Source organism: Taurulus bubalis (genome assembly GCF_910589615.1).
Source record: "Taurulus bubalis genome assembly, chromosome: 19".
NCBI classification, from domain to species: domain Eukaryota; kingdom Metazoa; phylum Chordata; class Actinopteri; order Perciformes; family Cottidae; genus Taurulus; species Taurulus bubalis.
The window spans coordinates 1,971,831-1,991,150 of NC_136607.1; the positions used below are offsets into that span (position 1 = coordinate 1,971,831).

General features: G+C 42.6%; 1 protein-coding gene across 1 annotated transcript in view; it reads right to left on the reverse strand.

Annotated features, from left to right (window-relative positions):
- The window catches only part of slc12a2 (solute carrier family 12 member 2), a gene marked incomplete at its 5' end in the record, with an annotated part of 54,315 nt that overhangs the window by 19,377 nt on the left and 15,618 nt on the right, over positions 1-19,320 (reverse strand). Inside the window, 12 exons of the mRNA XM_079235091.1 lie at positions 4,511-4,612; positions 4,885-5,008; positions 5,960-6,067; positions 6,303-6,463; positions 6,569-6,653; positions 6,938-7,065; positions 7,671-7,779; positions 7,942-8,052; positions 8,265-8,404; positions 10,287-10,382; positions 11,643-11,718; positions 12,777-12,896. Coding sequence (XP_079091217.1) covers positions 4,511-4,612; positions 4,885-5,008; positions 5,960-6,067; positions 6,303-6,463; positions 6,569-6,653; positions 6,938-7,065; positions 7,671-7,779; positions 7,942-8,052; positions 8,265-8,404; positions 10,287-10,382; positions 11,643-11,718; positions 12,777-12,896 — 1,360 coding nt within the window. The remainder of the gene's footprint in view (positions 1-4,510; positions 4,613-4,884; positions 5,009-5,959; positions 6,068-6,302; positions 6,464-6,568; positions 6,654-6,937; positions 7,066-7,670; positions 7,780-7,941; positions 8,053-8,264; positions 8,405-10,286; positions 10,383-11,642; positions 11,719-12,776; positions 12,897-19,320) is intronic.

The window sequence follows — 19,320 nt, forward strand, 5'->3', positions numbered from 1 at the left end:
GAAGTCAGATTTGTTAGACTTTTTAAACTGGGACCAAGTTAAGTCACACCTGCAATTCTACTAAAATCCTCCTCCATGAACATTTTTACAATAATCATCATTAACATGGTCTTAAAATAGCAAAAATGCTGTTAAAGAGGATGGATAACGTTAAAGTGGGATATGTGCTTGGGTTAAAGAATGGGAGTTAGCAGCCTGTTAGCCTGGAGACCAGAAGCTTATCCCAGCTATTAGAGACCATGTTGGTTTACTGGGTACCACAGAAACTAGACTAGTAGGATTTTAGTGATGGGACACAGTCAGACTGTGTGTGTTACACAATGACAGCGTCTAAAACAAACCACAGGACATAAAGGGTACATTGACGCGCTGGTCCTCAGCCCCATTCAGGGGTTTTATGTGTCCAGAGATCGGCCCTGAAGAGGCCAGAACACCGAATGGGGGGTGTAAAAGTTTGAGGCTGCAGAGGCAGTAAAATGCATCCCATTCTGTGTGTGTTACTGCCGGCCTCCAATTCAGTCATGTACCATTTACGTCCATGTAATTATATGACCTGCTTGGAGTGAGAAGCAGACTGAGAATCTGTACCTGGAGTTCTGCTAGAGCTTTGGTATTGAAGGGGGAAAAAGCACAGTACTCAATATAAAGAAGCTGTTGTATGCATTTCATTCAGCTACAGTCTAAAGAGCCAGCTCACCCAAAAACAAGAGATTATACATCTGGTCCCAGAGTTCTCCCAATCTCTCCCCAGAAACATTTGACCGCAAGCGAGAACATTGACGTCCATTTAAGATCTAATCTGTGTTTACGGGTGGTTCCTCGCACGAGGCCCAATGGTTTAATTAAGGGTTTAACAGCACTTTACCTAAATAGAGTATTGAAGCCACTTATCCAGCCCAATTATTTCCCATCGCTTACTGAATCTAGCTTTCAATATTTATAAGTTACAAATGTATGAATAACTTGTGCTCAGTTTCTTTAAGAGCTGCTGATCCAAACACAGCAGGTTCTGATTCATTACTATCATTTTAATAATCTTATTATATACATGAAACTGGGGATTCTGGCTCTGCTGGTCTTGTTGGGAGTGCAACAACACACACAGTCTATTAACTACTATGGATTGCATTGCATACCCATGCTTCTAATCGTCACATGATCCCGGTGATCCGGGCTTGCAGAGCACATCAACAACACGGTTTCATTTTTGGCTTTTTGTCAAACGACTTGATGAACAAAGCTAATCCTTTCAACTGCTGCGAACGGGAGGCCTGCTAACGGTACCTCCATGTTCTGTACATTCCTCTTTGCTGTTAAGAAAGACCAACTCTGTTTCTGGAAATTTTTTCCCAATCCTGTATGCAACACACTCAATTCCATTGGAGGCAGAGAAAGATCTCCAAACCCGGACAAATAAAAAACACAAATCCATCTGCAACGAGGAAAACCACTGGAGGTCGCTGAGAATACTTTTCTGTTGGTGAACTCCCCCTTTAAATGATAACTTTGGTATTTTCAACCAGGACCCCATTTCCCGCGTTTTTCTGATTAATAGGGTCAACGTTTTCTGGGCTTGGTGCAGCATGGAGGGAGACGCCTGTGTAATAACATCTGGACTAAAAGGGCTTGCTTTTGCCACCGGTTTGTTAGAATAACCCGTGTCCGGTCACGTTAGGATCGAGTCTCGCTCAAGGACGAGTCGTGTTGGCGGGAGACAGAGGAAGAACGCTCTGGTATTCAGATCTCACAACGAGACGTCTCTTTGAGCCAGACTCGGACCCAACGACCATACAGTTTCATTTCTGTGGACGTCACAGACTCTGTTCAGTTGCCCTCGCAGCTCGTTTAGCGGCTGCAGCGTTCTCCTTCAATACTGGACATTTAAAAAAACGTGTTGTACCCGTTGGTCGCTTAGACACAAAAACGTGAGGAAAACAGGTCGAAAAATACAGACGTTACCCTTTAAGAACCAATAAAAGAAAATGCAACATCACCTCCTGAAAAAGCTGCCGACACGTTCAGATAATACAAAATAAAAGATTTGATAAAGACGTAGGTGCAACCTAAAAGGTAACTTGTGGAATATCCTTCATTATTGCTGTATCCAATATGGTACCATAACTGTCTCTTGGTTCGCTCCCACCAGCGTTTTAAAAACACTAGATTTTGAAACGGCAGCTCTGGATTTCAGTGGAATGACAGCAAACAGTGGAGCGGCTCGCTGGCTGAAGCCATGTCCATCTTCAGCCTGAGGCTAACTTCAGGGGACTCTCACTCAAGTTGACGAGCAGCCCAGTGTCTTCACGGTGCTGACCTCTGAGGTCACTAGAGCCAGACGGTCTAAAACCGGGGACGCCGTCACAGCCTGGTGACAGGTGCTTCTATTGAATACAAAGTGTTAACTAAGGTGCTTCTATTGAATACAAAGTGTTAACTAAGGTGCTTCTATTGAATACAAAGTGTTAACTAAGGTGCTTCTATTGAATACAATGTGTTAACTAAGATACATCTATTGAATACAATGTGTTAACTAAGATACATCTATTGAATACAATGTGTTAACTAAGATACATCTATTGAATACAATGTGTTAACTAAGATACATCTATTGAATACAATGTGTTAACTAAGATACATCTATTGAATACAAAGTGTTAACTAAGATACATCTATTGAATACAATGTGTTAACTAAGATACATCTATTGAATACAATGTGTTAACTAAGATACATCTATTGAATACAATGTGTTAACTAAGATACATCTATTGAATACAATGTGTTAACTAAGATACATCTATTGAATACAATGTGTTAACTAAGATACATCTATTGAATACAATGTGTTAACTAAGATACATCTATTGAATACAAAGTGTTAACTAAGATACATCTATTGAATACAATGTGTTAACTAAGATACATCTATTGAATACAATGTGTTAACTAAGATACATCTATTGAATACAATGTGTTAACTAAGATACATCTATTGAATACAATGTGTTAACTAAGATACATCTATTGAATACAAAGTGTTAACTAAGGTGCTTTTATTGAATACAATGTGTGAACTAAGATACATCTATTGAATACAATGTGTTAACTAAGGTGCTTCTATTGAATACAATGTGTTAACTAAGGTGCTTCTATTGAATACAAAGTGTTAACTAAGGTGCTTCTATTGAATACAATGTGTTAACTAAGATACATCTATTGAATACAATGTGTTAACTAAGATACATCTATTGAATACAATGTGTTAACTAAGGTGCTTCTATTGAATACAAAGTGTTAACTAAGGTGCTTCTATTGAATACAAAGTGTTAACTAAGATACATCTATTGAATACAATGTGTTAACTAAGGTGCTTCTATTGAATACAAAGTGTTAACTAAGATACATCTATTGAAGACAATGTGTTAACTAAGGTACATCTATTGAATACAATGTGTTAACTAAGGTGCTTCTATTGAATACAAAGTGTTAACTAAGGTGCTTCTATTGAATACAATGTGTTAACTAAGATACATCTATTGAAGACAATGTGTTAACTAAGGTACATCTATTGAATACAATGTGTTAACTAAGGTGCTTCTATTGAATACAATGTGTTAACTAAGATACATCTATTGAAGACAATGTGTTAACTAAGGTACATCTATTGAATACAATGTGTTAACTAAGGTGCTTCTATTGAATACAATGTGTTAACTAAGATACATCTATTGAATACAATGTGTTAACTAAGATACATCTATTGAATACAATGTGTTAACTAAGATACATCTATTGAATACAATGTGTTAACTAAGGTGCTTCTATTGAATACAATGTGTTAACTAAGATACATCTATTGAATACAATGTGTTAACTAAGGGGCTTCTATTGAATACAATGTGTGAACTAATGATTCAGTGAACAGTCAAGCCGAGACTGCGGTCGTTTCTTGAATATATCCGTACCGACAAAAGTCCCAGATTGCCGCTTTCTTTGCGTAAATGGCCGCATGATAGAAACGGCGCCTCCCCGCCTGCTGGCAGTTCTCTGGACAGTGAGGGTCTCGAGTCACACATGGGCTCCATTGGACAGAACACAGACTTTGTACCAGGAAGCTGTCGGAGTAAAGTCTGTTTAATGTCTGGTCCAACGGGTTCAGACGTTTGCTTTCTCACGTACAGCTCCTCCGGCTGATGGCGACATAAGTTCAGGGTTGCAGCGCGTGTGAAAGGGGCTTATTATTATTATTATTATTATTATTATTATAATAATAATAATAATAATAATAACTACTGTCTTGTGAGTTGTAGCTCTAAGCTTTTAGAGCAGTTCGACGTGCCTCGAGCCTCAAAGTAATCCCTTCTGGAGCCCCAGACCCCATCCAACACCATGTGACCCGTGACGGTCACAGCGGCCGATGAGCCGCTCGTTTTCCCAATCAGACAAGAAACATCTCTTATAAGTTCCTCTGCAGCCTGAACTTCTGGCTCGAGCACATTGTATTTCTTACCTGGCGAGTTAGCCAGTGAGGCGTGGAACACAGAGAAGTTGATCAAGGCATAGGACGCCAAGAAGAAGTTGGAGATGATGGGGGCAATTATGTTCAACTGCGCTGCAAGAAGAAAACAGAAAAACAGTCAACTCAAATGTCATGTCCTCTCAGCCCGTCAGTAAGAGACAATAGAGGATTCTAACTTCAACCTACATCTCTGTAAAAACGCATTAAATCCATTGGGAATGCCCCAATTGTCTTTATATCCCTTATAGTTAGTACCAAATGACATTCATCTTTCCAGGTAACGTCTTGGAAATTACATATATGCAAAAATCACATTATTGTTAGTATGTTTTTTTTACACTGCAGCCTCAAATCTTTAGCCATACCGATGAGGATGAAGGCCAGAGCGATGCCGAAGGTGAGGATGTAGCCTCGGAGCGGCTCGTTGTTCTTGCCGTAGCCTTTGGCGAACATGCCCAGGCCGGGGTAGATGTTGTCCTTACACAAAGCCTGAGGGCAATGAGGGGAGGGGTCAGAAAATATCTGTACACCTGAGTATCACAATATTACGTTTTAGCAGATTTGATTGATTTTTAAAAAGCAATGTTGATTTTTTTAATGAATAGTTTACATGCGAAGACTGGCGGCAGCCTGAGATTGCACACAAAGTAGAGCTGTGATGTTGGAGGCTACAGGGACGCATGAACGCAAACGCTGATCTTACTCATCCGATTGCAGAAAAAAAATAATTAAACTCAGATAGTATCCCTATACAGGGTTCATACACATTCTGACCAATGGATTTCCATGACTCTTCCATTTTAAACCAAAAATTAAACCAAATTTCCACGACCAAACATTTAGTGAAATCTCGTATACATGAAAAAGTGAGATTTAAACTAACAATGAGAATTCAGTCATTAAATGACACAAATGAATGAGACAATAGTTTGATTAAAAGAATAAACATTTATATAGATGCCTGTATGTATGCCTGCTTATATTTTGAGCGTCTTTCTTTTAAAAGCATATTAATTATTTCAAACTCAGCGTAAATGAACGACATGAACACATGAATAGAACACATTTACATGAATATAACACATTTCCATGAACACATGAATATAACACATTTACATAACTTTTACAAAACTTTTGGGAATTTTATTTTTTTCAAGGACTTTTCCAGGCCTGGAAATAACCATTTTAAAACTCCATGACTTTTCCAGGTTTTCCATGACTGTAAGAACCCTGCTATAGCAGTGTGATCTTTAAAAAAGAAAAGAAAGATATATTGGATCGTAACCCCCTGTATGATACGTGCCCTAGTGGAAACTAAATCATGATGTATCATGATAGTTTAAGTTGATAAAAAATACCAGATTGAACTACAATTCAAATCTATAAACTGCTCACGGGTTCCTAGTGTAAGGTGTTGGGTGCCTTGATGCCGCTCCTTACCTGAAACACTTTCGGAGCGCTGACTAAAGAGGCCAGCGCTGAGGACAGAGTGGCAGAGAAGATTCCAGCGGTGATGAGGGGCCCGAAGCCAGAGACCGTGCTCATCACCTGAACCAAAGATTAAAGCAAATTTAAGGGTTTGAACACTTTGTAATTTCGCCCCCATCTCTGAAAGAATTCAAGGATGATTTATTATCATTATGCAACACGGGGTTGCATTTGTGGCCCATTTGCAACACAATAAAAAACTCGCCAAACAAAACCAGTAGTGCATTTCCGTAGCGCAGTGAACTTGCATCATAAGGACCTTCAACCCTCATCTTGTGACGGCGCTGCTTCGTACCTGGAAGTCGTTCTGCAGGCCGAACTGGCACTTGTCCACTTCGCTCCTGCAGGTGGAGAAATCGTAGCCGAATTTGCAGGCGGCGTCGGTGCAGTTCATCATGAACTGAGAGCTGACCGTGTCGTTCAGGTTCCCGGTGGCGTCTCTCACGATGCAGGAGCCTGGTGGGAAACGAGTACACTCGTGAAAACGTAGTCAAGAAATGAGATTCACGTCTAGGGAGCGACGCAGAACGGCACGCAAAAAGCACGCAAAAAGCACTGCACCTGTGGACACAGCGACACCCAGGTAGACTATTCCTGTGATCAATATGGCCAGCAGGGTTCCTCTGGGGATGGCCAGCTGCGGGTCCTGCAACAAACAACCACAACTCAGACCCGAGATAACAAGCCATCCATCCAGCAAAACCTTTTAATCCTCATCAATAAAGGGCTTTTAGGTGATGTCATCGATCCTGACTGCCACACTGAAGATCACCAGCTCAACACTGTTGCTTTTGTCACTATTTAACCCGTGCAGCACAATCTACACAGACTGTAGAAACCAAGTTTGCTTGGTTCGACAGCTTTAGTCAAATCTAGGGCATCAGGATGAAGCCCCTTTAGGATCTTAGTCGTGGTTTTAAGTCTACTTACGGTGAGGTCTCCTGAAATGTTGGCTCCAGCCAGAATACCAGTGGCGGCAGGGAAGAAGATGGCGAAGACGGAGAAGAAGGTCTCGCCGCCCCGGAAGTCAGGGCCCATGTTTTCCCACATGATTGTACCTGACAAGGGAATATGAGTTTTAAACACACAAACAGCAGCGGCCGACAGCCCTCAGCAGGGTGACGAGCAGCACCCTCTTGGTCCATTCGTCTACCAATCGGTCGCTTTGGTCTTAGGCGACTAATCTTAGTTCATCCTTAGACCTACTTAAGTTCTTGGTTGTGCACCTCTGGATTTGTGTAACTTGGTGAGCGCAATCACACAACTGTCACAAATAGTTCACTGATAAAAGCACGATTTACATGTTGAGGGTTTTAACAAAGAAGGCCAATTTGCTTTTAGGTCAAAGTGTTAGATGTCGGTTTGTGGCTAGAGTACAAACTTCAGTGCATGCTCGGAGCATTAACAACGCTTTAGTCGGTTTTATCCTTTCCTTCATGATGAATGAGTTAGTGCCAAGAAACGTATGAACACATCTGTGGTTGTGTTCCTTTGTGGAGAAACTCAGTTTTACAGATCTGATTACATGAAGTCATCGATTAGTCCACAAAGTGTGAGTCGACTACGAATGTCTTTGGTGGAGGAAAGCCCTGTTATGAGGTGGTACAGATGTTAATTCTGCCTTAAAAGAACATACACTTGGGAAATGAGTGTGTGGTCGTACCGTCGTAGCCGAGGAAGCCCACAGACTCCTTTGACTTGAGAGGAATGAAAGAGCCGATGAAGTAGTTGATGATGGCTGTGATGAGGACGACGAGCAAGAATATCTGGGCCTGTAAGGGAAGAAAATGGACCAATGCTTTAGTCACAACAGATCTCTTAAACCAATGTATGAATCAACTATAGTGTGTGTGTGTGAGTCTGATTTAGACTTCACTTCTAGCTTCTAGGCAGTTTGCGTTAGCTGTGTATCGGAGAAGGGATCCCGCTCCTACCTTGGCCTCCCATTCCATTCCCGCCAAGGAGATGCCCAGGAGGAGGATGACTGTGATGGTGCCGATGATACGGATATCGTTGAGTTCATCCGTCATAATGGCATCTACACTCTGAGAGACAATACAAGGAGTTGTTAAATAGTTGTGTAACTCGAGTCCATCCTCTGCTCCTCCATCAGCGTCTGGTACGCTGCAGCCACTGCCGAGGGCAAGGTCCCGCTCGCTCTGCTGAGATCGTGATTGGCTGCAATCTTATCATTCCTGCAGTTTGTCCACAGTCTAACTAACTGTCTGAAAGCACCAAGAGGTACAAAGAGACTTACGGCAAGAAGTCCCACAACAGTTTCGGCAAAGCCCACCACATACATGGCTACAGCCACTGCATTGGCAAAGGCAAAGATCAGACCAATAGAACCTCCAAACTCTGGGCCAAGACTCCTCGAAATCAAGTAATATGCTCCACCTGGAAATAGAAGGAAATGGACAAGACGTTAGTAAAAGTTAATTGTTGCGTTTACTATCATTTTATTATTATTTTACTGCGATGTTGAATCTGTATACCGTACGATAAGACGATAACACAATTTATTTTTAGGTCATGTCCATATATTGTACGATGAGTCGATTATGTGATTATCATGACCCCAATGCTGAGATCAGGTCCCAGTGAGGTGACCACAGTTAGCGCCTGATTCATCTACTTACACACACACACACACACACACACACACACACACACACTCCTCAGACTTGTGTTGTCTGGGCTAAAAAGGGCCATCAGAGGCCTCCATTAGCACAATTATCAATGGCCAGTTATGCACATCCTCTCAGTGAGTGACGTGTTAAAGAACACCACAGCCGCACAAAGCCAACCGTTGGAAGGGGTCTCCAAGGCATCACATGCTCCACATGGAGGTTACTTTAGCTCTAGGATCACATGTCACACTGCCAATCAACTGCTAGGGAGCGCCTCTGGCTGGGCATGCTACCCGCCTGCAACAAAGAGCTTAGAGTTACCAAGAGGAATCTATAGAGTAGATGGTTGTCAATGGTAGACTGATGATGAATAATTAGTTTGATGCCCCCATGCACATATTTGGTCCGACAAGTCCCCAAGGGGTAACAAATATCTGATCAGACGACCCCAATCATTATGTAATGAGATTGCTAGTGAGTAACCCAACTCAGAACAAATCCAACATATCCATTGAGGCCGTACTCATATTAGAACGCACGCAAGAGGAGAAACTAATTATAGCAGGAGAGTCGCCGATCCTGCTTTTGACTTCGGTCGAAGTTCAAACCCCTTTTATTGGCTGCGTAATGTAAACAAAAATGTTAATTAAGTCACTGTGCATGGAGGCCTTCCCTGAAATGTGATGATATCGGCAGGAAAGATCGTTTCAATCGGGCACCAACATGGCATTTGTGTGACTTAAAGGAGCCAGCATAATGCAGTATAAGTAACACGGCTCCCTTCTTCATTTCCATGTTCCATCACTGCATCAAAACAAAATCAGTAGCCAAGTAAAAAAGTTGAACCAGGCTCAACTTTGGCTGCAAAGCAATGTGACGTCGTCCAGCGAGGCAGTGTTGGCCAGGAAATGTGTGCAAGTTGCAAAAGCTGGTGGATTACTTTGCAGAGGGACTTGCGTAATTCTACTATTCACCTCAATCGCCAAGACGGAAAATAACATACTTGACGGCACAATAACTTTAACTGCCTGGCAAACCCTCAAAACCCATGGATCCAGGACTTGTGTGCAGTCCCAGTCCATGTTCTCACCAGTACCTGAGCACCAGGAACGTTCTGTCCTCTGATCCCCACTGACTTCATAGATTTGAGAAGCAGAACCAAACACAACTCTGATCCACATGCTTCCTTCTTCCTTTAGTTTTCAGCCACATCTCGTGGATGAACGGTGGTCAGTCGTCATACTTCTGTTAATATGAGAGCTCGGCAGCTGTTTAATGCAAAGTAGGACTGTTTGAGTAAACTCCATGGGACCATGTGAAAGGGATGAAAGCCTCAGATAAAGCTAATCAGTAGACATCAGGTTAGGTTAGTTGCGTCTTGAGTCAACAAGAAGAGTCAAGTAGCGCAGCGTCTCTACCAGCCAGCTTTCTGCTTGTTCTAGCACAACGGAAGGAATCGGATGGGTTTTTTTGTGTTGCAATCTGGAAAGTCAATAACAGACTGGGAGTGTCCAACCCGTCTTTCAGCTGCACAGACAATGCTCCACTGTGACGGATGAGTTGACACCACACCTGGTTTCACAGCACGCAGCAGGGAGAGAGTAAAGTCAGCCCCTGGAGTTCTCTGCCATACAGAAAGCTGTGCGTACCTCCTCGTACAAATCCGTTGGTGGCGATGGCCGACGTGGAGAGGCCGGTGATGGTGGTCACTACGGTGGCCATGCCGACGATCAAACAGGCCAGAGCTGTAGAGAAGGAAAACAAAAAACACAGCGTGACCTTTATGAATGGCTTGAATGAAAAGAATGTGCAACACCGTTAACAGTTTTCTAGCCGGCCTTCCAAAAACTCAGAGCGCTCCGTGAAAAGTAACGGCCCGGCCTCGAAGGAGCGCTACTGCAGCGCAGACGGCCTCATGCGTCACTTTGTGGTGATATTTCACATCAAAGCGGAGAATTAACAACAAGTGCCGTGGGGGGAGGGGGGTCAGCGACAGTTGAAAGTTGTGTTGTGTGTGAAGAGAGAAAATAACTGACGCGGGGTGTTGAGCGCGGGGTCAGAAATGGCCGCCCAGCGAGCAGCAGAATGTCAATAAATAAGGGCTGCGTGTCGCACCGGCTCGCTAACTTTTCAGCACGCCAACGTCTGAATTTGTCAGTTACGTGAGGTCTTTGCCACATCAAAGTAAAACATTGGCTGCGTATCAAACGGGCTCCCGACCCGCCGACTGGTTCTTTGTAGCCCGAGTTAACGTCAGTGAGAAGGGGGCCGGTTGTATATCTATTACACCGTATTACCTTGAATTCATTAAGCAAACTTTGTTTTCTTCCTCATTGGAGGCGCGCAAGAAAAACAGAGACATGTTTTTCTCAGGAATTCAAAGTAACAGGGAGAGTAATGAATTGACCCAAATAACAAACATCTTCTCTCACTTCTCTCCAGCAGTATATTTCCATGCAGATGAAGAGATATATAGATATTATATATATGTACATACTTTGAAAAGCATTCTTTTATTTCAAAACATTGAGAATGTTTCTGCATATTCAAAACCCACTGCCTTAATTACATTATATGAACTATTTCTGTCACATTCATGTAATGTGCTGTAACTCTGTTACGTTGTTCATTCTGGTCACATGACATATTGCTTCTGTCCTGATAGAGGATCCTCCTCTGCTGCTCTCCTGTAGGTTTCTTCCCTATAAAGGGATTTTGTTGGAGTTGTTCCTGATTCGACATGAGGTCCCGGGACAGAGGATGTCATGTGTACAGATTGTAAAGCCCTGAGGACAATTTGTGATTTGGGGCTACACTAAATACATTGAATTAAATTACAATGAACAACCTTTATGAATTTGTTTAGTTGCCTTAGATTCAAAATTACATAACCGTTACACACACACACACACACACACACACACACACACACACACACACACACACACACACACACACACACACACACACACACACACACACACACACACACACACACAGCTTACCAATTCCAGCCTGACCCACGATCCATGACATGCGGATGAAGAGCATCACACCCCAAATGTTCAGCATGCAGCGGACCTGCAGAGAGGAGGGGCGGTTATGAAGGTTCCCACCGTTATTTCACCGTTATTTCACAGATTTGTCTCAATGCAGCTTCTTTTGTATTTGTTCTGCGTTCCCGACACACTTCAGGGTAAAGATGCACCAACAAGATGCAATGCAGCGCCGTGTGTGTGAAGGTGACTTCATTGTGCTGCAGCCATCTAACCATCTGTTAGACTTCACTAGAGCCACTGATGGGCAAACACTGGCAATTTGGGAGGTTAATTCATTCATCATAATATTGGTAAATATTTTTTTTAAGTACAAATTCAACTTTATTCTCTTAATTTCTGGTCTAAAGAATTACAACTTTATTTCCACATCTTTTATCTAGTCGAGTTATGATTGTATTCTCCTGACCGTCACATTTGTTCTCGTCAAAAAAGGAAATAATAAAAAAAGGAATGGAAACAAAATATTTTCTGAACCAAACTACAACAGGAATTGGGTTCAACATATCCTACACTAATAAAAGCCTTTACAAACCAAGAGAAACCAGGCTGAGTGTGAGGTTTGTTTTAGAGAGGAAGTCAGTACTTCTCCTGTCAAAATAAAAGCAGGATGATAAGATCCAGACTGTTGACTTCAGTAAAATGAAACGCGTGTCAAACAGACCTCACGGTGAACCACATCGCTCAGCCTTTTGAGAGAACCTTCTTCAGCGGCTCCACCGCCACCAACCCACCATCTGAACCACAAGTCATTCACACTCATGATCCAAAAGCATCAGCAGAGTGTCGTCTACTTGCACCTACAGCTCAATTATCACCTGTGATCCACTTTATCGGGTTCAACTGGAACCGTTGGTGAAGTGGACACACGGCAAAGCTATTTCTCTTTCAAGAGGCAAGCCGCAAAACCTAAAGTAACTAGGACTTACACTGGCTACTGGCCTGTTCTACTTTAGCAAATACCTCAGAGTAGAAGAGGACACGTTTGGGCTGCTAGAAGGTCCTGAATGTTGAAATAGAACATATTTAATGACTAAGGAAAGCAGGGTTTGAAAGAAGTCATTGCATCTGATAGTGACTCACCAGCACCCCCTTAACCCAGCCGAACTTCACCACTCCTTTGGAGTCGGCTGATTCCTTAGCCGCGGCCTCCTCGGGCGGGGTGAGCTCATCGCCGTTGGCAAACCCATCCTCAAAGGGCTCCTAAAAAACACAAAAAAAAAAAATGTTTAGGTTTGGAGAAAACACTGCTGTGGTCATTTACAGTTGGCTGCTGAGACGCATTACACCTCATGGGAGCCTGAGCACTGGACTGTGGTCCAAGGGGTGAATCCTGTGTGTGGCTCTGGTGGGACAAGGAAGCAAGGAGTACGAGGAACAATGTCAATCATGCAACCGAGCCCCAAAACTCACTTCCATTTTCTGCCTTAATAAACACCCTGGAAACAATTTTGGCTCTATACCTTTTTTATTTTTCCCTGTGTTTGAGTCGTCGTAGGAACCCCCAAATTAATTTTGATCATAACTATGAACATCCAGCACGATATGAGCAAGATTTATCAAAAATGTCTCCTTGAGCGGTCACAGAGTTGTTCAAACTGTATTATGGTGCCCTAACAACAGCCCACATACTAATAACACACCTTTTTGGAAAGAGTAGAACCTAAAGAATCGGAATCTGCAAAAAAAAAAAAAATCATAATAGAACACTATAGAGCATTTGGGTGTTCTTTTTTTTTTTTTTAACCGAACGACAGTTTTTTTGACTGAAACTCATTTGGAGATTATGTAAATACTTAAACTTAACTGTTACTTTAATTATGTTTTACACCAGATTGTAGCAATTTAAATGAAGTTAAACAACGATGTGGTTGCAGAGATAATATGTTGTCGTTTTGTGTCTGATAATAGGCGCAGGGGGATTTTCACACCTTTTTAAAAAAGGTTATTATCTCCTGAATAGACAAATCATTTTTGAAAATCAAGTAAAAAGGGAAAATAAATTCTAAATAAACTACAAACTCTTCACGGAAACGTTTCCAACATCAATACTTCAATCTTTTGTACTGCGAGTCACATGAAGGTTCAGAGTTGGGTTTCACTGTACAAGCTGTGGGGGAAAAAACACCACACACACACACACACACACACACACACACACACACACACACACACACACACACACAGTTAGAATCTGACCTTGTCACAGAATAAAGACTGCCCGTTGTAGCGCTCAAAAGACTGCTCTTTATTGAAAGTAGCCCAGCTGTAATTGCCTTTTTTAAACACAATTGGGAATTGGAAATTAGGAGGCAAAAATAATCATGTAATGTAAATGAGAGAAGGGCCGCTGTCTGACAGCCCGTCCTTGTTACTACGAGCGGCTCAAACACAGGAAGCCTCCTCCTGGGTTCACAGCATCCCCTCCTGCCTGAGTCACGGCCCTCGTAACGCGCTCAGAGCGAACACAGGACGTCTGCTCACCAATCGTTTTCACAGCACCCCCGCTGACCAGGATGATTGCACGTGAAAAAAGGGTGTCTGATAAAAATAAGCCTAACAGCACGACTTCAGGACAAGTCCGACATCCTTTACAAGCAGCTGAACGAAAGAGTCATTCCCATCATTTCCATGGCGTAACAATATGGGCCATTTAATTAGCTGCTATGCTTATTGTAAGTCACAATAGAAGTGAGTTTGAACCAAAGAACAGACGTGCTGCCGTCCTTCGAGGCGTGCTGCTTTCAAAGATAAAAGAATGTTTTACCCCATTGTTGTTATCTGACGACCACGACTGTGTTCAGCAAACCTCAAGGGAATCAGTCTATGATATTACGTAATATTCTTTGTTCAAGTTGGGTTTGAGGGTGTGTTAAGGAAAGGCCATTGGTCCAACAAAACCACCTGTGGCTCATCCCTGGGGACAATGATCACCTACTGCTAATTTTACAGAGGTTCTGTGTCAAACAAAGGTCAGTGTTTCTCACCAAAACACATTGGGTGTTTCCGTCGAGAGCATTTGGTTTCTCAAACCAAATCATTCTTCATGCATTTTAAATCCAGAAGTTATATTCATGTTTACCAGCTTGCATTCGTCGTCCTCGTCTAGGGTTGGGTACCGAAAACCTGAGCCGATTTAAATACTTTGTTACACTACTCTGATGACTCCGCCCTGGCAGCAGGTGACGATAGCCTACCGTTTGTATAGCTACAGTAGCTAGCTAGCAATCTAGCATCAACCTTTTAACAGAGAAAATGTCGAAAGGTAAACGGTCAAAAGTGTGGCTGTATTTAGCAAAAAAACAATTTGAATAACGCAACGTGCAACAAAAAACAATTGTGTGTCAAGAAGAAGAGCCGAAGAGAAACGCTCCGCTTTTGGCGCCAAACCTCGTTTAGGAAACGTCTGTTTTAAACGCCAAACGCTCCAAAGTGAGATTATTAGGAGACGTTTGTTCCTCGGTACATTTGGTGTTTGCCGAAGAAGAAAACAATCTTTCTTTAATGTATTATTCTTTAATAATGTATTGTTTTAGCACCGGTAGCGGAAAAAAACCCAACGATACCCATCCCTAGTTACGGCTGTCTGTAGATTAGTGGAATAGAGCAACACCAATGGAAGGATTGTGTTCACGCTCATGAGTGCAAAGACAAACACAACGCTCCCTAGTTAGGGATGGGTAATGTTTAAAAAAATGACGCCACCAGTACCATAAAAGTGACATCAATGGAGCACTTCAGTCGATACCCATTGTCGTGACTGGTCACCGTGACTAGCCACTCGGCTGGGTGCGGGAGGAGATCCTGTTCCTTACTCGCCTTTTCAGAAAGAGTCCAGGCCGTTCGTATATCTTTGGGTGAGGTTCCCGTTTAATTATATTTCCCTGCTGATAATACATACAACTTGTTATATTGGTTTCCTGGTCTCCGTCTGAAGTGTTGCGCTTGTGGTAAAGACTGTGCGATCTCCCCGTCACCCAATCGTCATCGCTCCGTGTCAGTTGCACCTGTGGCCTATATATAAACTACCACAATAAAATACAGACATAACTAATGGCGCCTACACCCATCGTGTGAATGGAAGCTGCTGATATCACCGCCCCTCGGCCCACGGGGGTCGAACCCTGTTACAGAGGCGTAGCACCCACCCTTCAGGTTTCAAACTGTTAGCTTTGACAGCACTATTGACGTTATTGGCGCCATTAGCACCAGTTCGCTGACTGCTAACCACCATTAGCTGGGTGCTAGCCACCGGCTCCCGTGTGCAGCAGGCAATCCAGACTGTCTGGGTTGTAGCTTCTGCAGGAGTGAGCCGATCACACGTTGCATTCAATGACACAAAAAGGATCCATTGCAGGTATTGTTTGACTGTACTGGGTTAGTTTGGACAATATCTTAAAAGTACCCAAACTAGAAAAAAAATAAGCCAAAGTTAATCATAAACTACGTCTGAACACAAGCAGTAACGACCAGACATCTGATGTCAAAAGTACTTGACAGTTTTTAAAAGTATTATGTTTGGTCCCCAGCCATGGTAGGACAGATATTTTGGGTCGCATGAAAGCTCCTTATCTGCCTTTATCTAGAAGAGTCATCAAAACCCTGAAGGAGATCAGTGACGAAAACTGGCATCCATCCCTGTTCTCAGGGCTAAAGTGTTACGGAAGACTTCTGGTTCGATATTCTGTGAATGTAGGACTTGTATTCCAGTTTGTGAATGCTTATGAAACCAATAGAATAAAGGGACAGACAGTTTTCTTTGGATATGGATGACCTTGTGGTTATGGATTCAGTGGAAGCGCGGTTTCATTTTACAGCAGTGGAGAGGAAGTGTGGTTGTATAGTTCTGGCCTGCTGTGCGGACCATTGATGTGCACATGCCCTCAGGACCCATGTCCACTGATGAGGACAGTAATGTTCATATCCTAATAGTAGACTAATTGTACAAATTGACACTTTTCATTGATGCATATTAATTACTGCCCTGCACGGTCCATTTTGGCCCGAAATAATGTCACACTTCTCAAAAAAGGGTGGGCTGGCACCCAGTTTCAATTTGTGCTTACAAAAAAACTGAAGGCAAAAAAGAAAAGTAAAATATTGCATCTTGGCTGAAGTGGAAAAGTTTCTTTCGTCCAGTTTGGCTCAAGTTACGTCATCTTGTTGCCTCCTATTCTCCCCGAATGTTACAACGCTTTTCTCTGCAGAACTGGTGCTTCCTGCTGCTGATCTCCACGAACGAAAGCGGATGCAAACATTTGGAGAGTTTTTCAAATGTTCGACTTCTATCTGCGATAGATTTGAAAGGAAACCTGTCCAGTGCCCATGGTAAGAGAGAGGAATCATGAAAACAAATGGGAATGAACATCTCTCGGCACACAGGCTCCGTTACGATTGCCGCATACATCGGTGTAATAAATTATCCAAGAGCGCCGAGCCTGGGATGTATAGAGCCGAGCCGTGGGAGGGAGGAGGGCTTGAGCATCACTCAGCATCATTTCACCCGAGCGATCTGTCAACATGAACACCCTGCCGTGTCCTCTCAGCAACAACTCTGCCGCAATCTGGCCATGGCAGCTCGACGGGCTGGAGGAGCCAGAATTCCTCTCCATGTCAGGTTCTGGACTCTTTCTTTGCTCTTTAAGAGCTTCATTAAATCAGTCTTTGACAGTCGGAACGAAATGTTAGGGTACTCAGTTTAAGAGGAAACAACTGAACTCGGAACTTTCAAAACCAAACAAAGATGTCACAATTATTTCATCAACGTTTAAGTAACAGTGGGTTCCTGTTATAGCTGCAATGTTATGAGAGAACAGCATTTCTTTGCTGAAGGAAATCTGGGGACTTTTATTAGCATAAAGCATTCATTTGATTTAGTCTCAGAATACATTAAATAAAACTAATGGTGAGGAACCATTTTGTGGAATAGAGGCAAGGGGAGCAAAGCTAGTGTGGAAATGGGACACAAACGTCTGGCTCTCCTGGTAGTGCCGGTTCCATTTATGGCTGAAAATGTAACTTCATTAAGTATCATCAAGTACTGGAAGTGGGAATAAAATGCTTTGCAAGAATTTAAGCCCATTTTTATATTAGATATTTCCTTAAAGTTAAATTAAAGTTCTTGAATAACTGAATTGCGTGAAGAAATCAAATGAATTAATGATGCATTTGCGAACATTAACATCAGCAAGAAAATTATCAGCAAGATGCTTGACAAACTTTTTTTTTTCTTATCTGTTGCAGTAATTGAGTGCATTCTTGTCTTAGGGTGTATTCTGCAGATGACATGAGGCACCTGCATTAGTCCTCACCATCCCATCCCTGACTAATCAGACCAGACAATTGGAGGATATAAACATTGTCTAGACCTAAGGTACACTCAGGGACTGGCAAACTGTGCAAACAGTAAGAATATCATTCTTGGGATCAATCCAAAAGATAGCCAGTCTACACGGGACCAAGCAGGAAATTAAAAGAATAGCCTTTATTACAGCCAATGACACAGACTCACTACAAGACTCTGCATGACTCACACCTTTCACTTGAAGTATTTGCCGTCTGACCCATTGTTCTTCAGTAGCCAACAGGAGCCCAAAGACTGGAGGGTGAGCCGCTGAAAGCGAAGCAATGACATCATCCAGCTCTGTAACGATGACGCAGAGTCTCTGTTAACGGGACGCGGCAGAGGGAAGGTCCCAGAGAATAGACTTTATTTCACCCGATTATCTCAAGAGGTAATAGTAGTATACATTTAGCAACGACCGTACAATTGATGGAAACTGTGTTACTCTTCTTGGTTCTTACATGCCGAGCGTGGCGCTCTAAATAACATACAACAATCTCCAATGATTTTAGGATTACACTCATGAAAACTAGAATGTTCTTTTAAACTGGCCAGAGAATCAATCTCTTCATTAGATGCCTGTGAATGAGTACCAGATGTACAAACAGATTTATTTACTTTAAATGGACCTGATAAAAGAAAGCTAATAAAGCCATACATCTGACAGACCTTTTGATGCTCAGCTACAAAACCCACACGAAGCCCTCGAACACCAGGCCTGGTTTGGTCATGGGGGATTTATTGGATTCATTAAAATGTCTGAGGCTTTGGAACAGACAAACTGAACACCAGCATACGTATTATGTAGGTTGGCTTGACAATTCAAAAAGATAATCAAATCAGCTTCTGGCACAAGCTATTGAAACAGCTGGGCAACGGGACACATTCCTCTCCAAAAGGGACGTCAGGTCATGCCGCGAATGTCCTTATGCAACGCTGGAGCCCAGGTCTGCTGCCGTGTGACGTGAGGGACACGTCAACCCGGCAGCATCTGTTGGTTCATCTGTAGACGAGTCAGACTTCATGCCAGCCGGCCTCTTCACGTGAAACCATGCTGACCAGCCGTGTAGCTTCGCTTACGCGTTTTATGTGCTGGTCTGGTATATTTTCTTCTACAGATGAGTGGAGGAATACATTAAAAACACATCTGTGAGGCCCGTTTTTTTTCCGACTGATTTATGAACCAAGCGGTTGAAACTTTTTAAAAACCAGAGAGAAGCAGACGGAGGAGTCTCCAATATGCTTCTGAAGGACTCATTCAGGATATCAGACGGACTCAGCAGT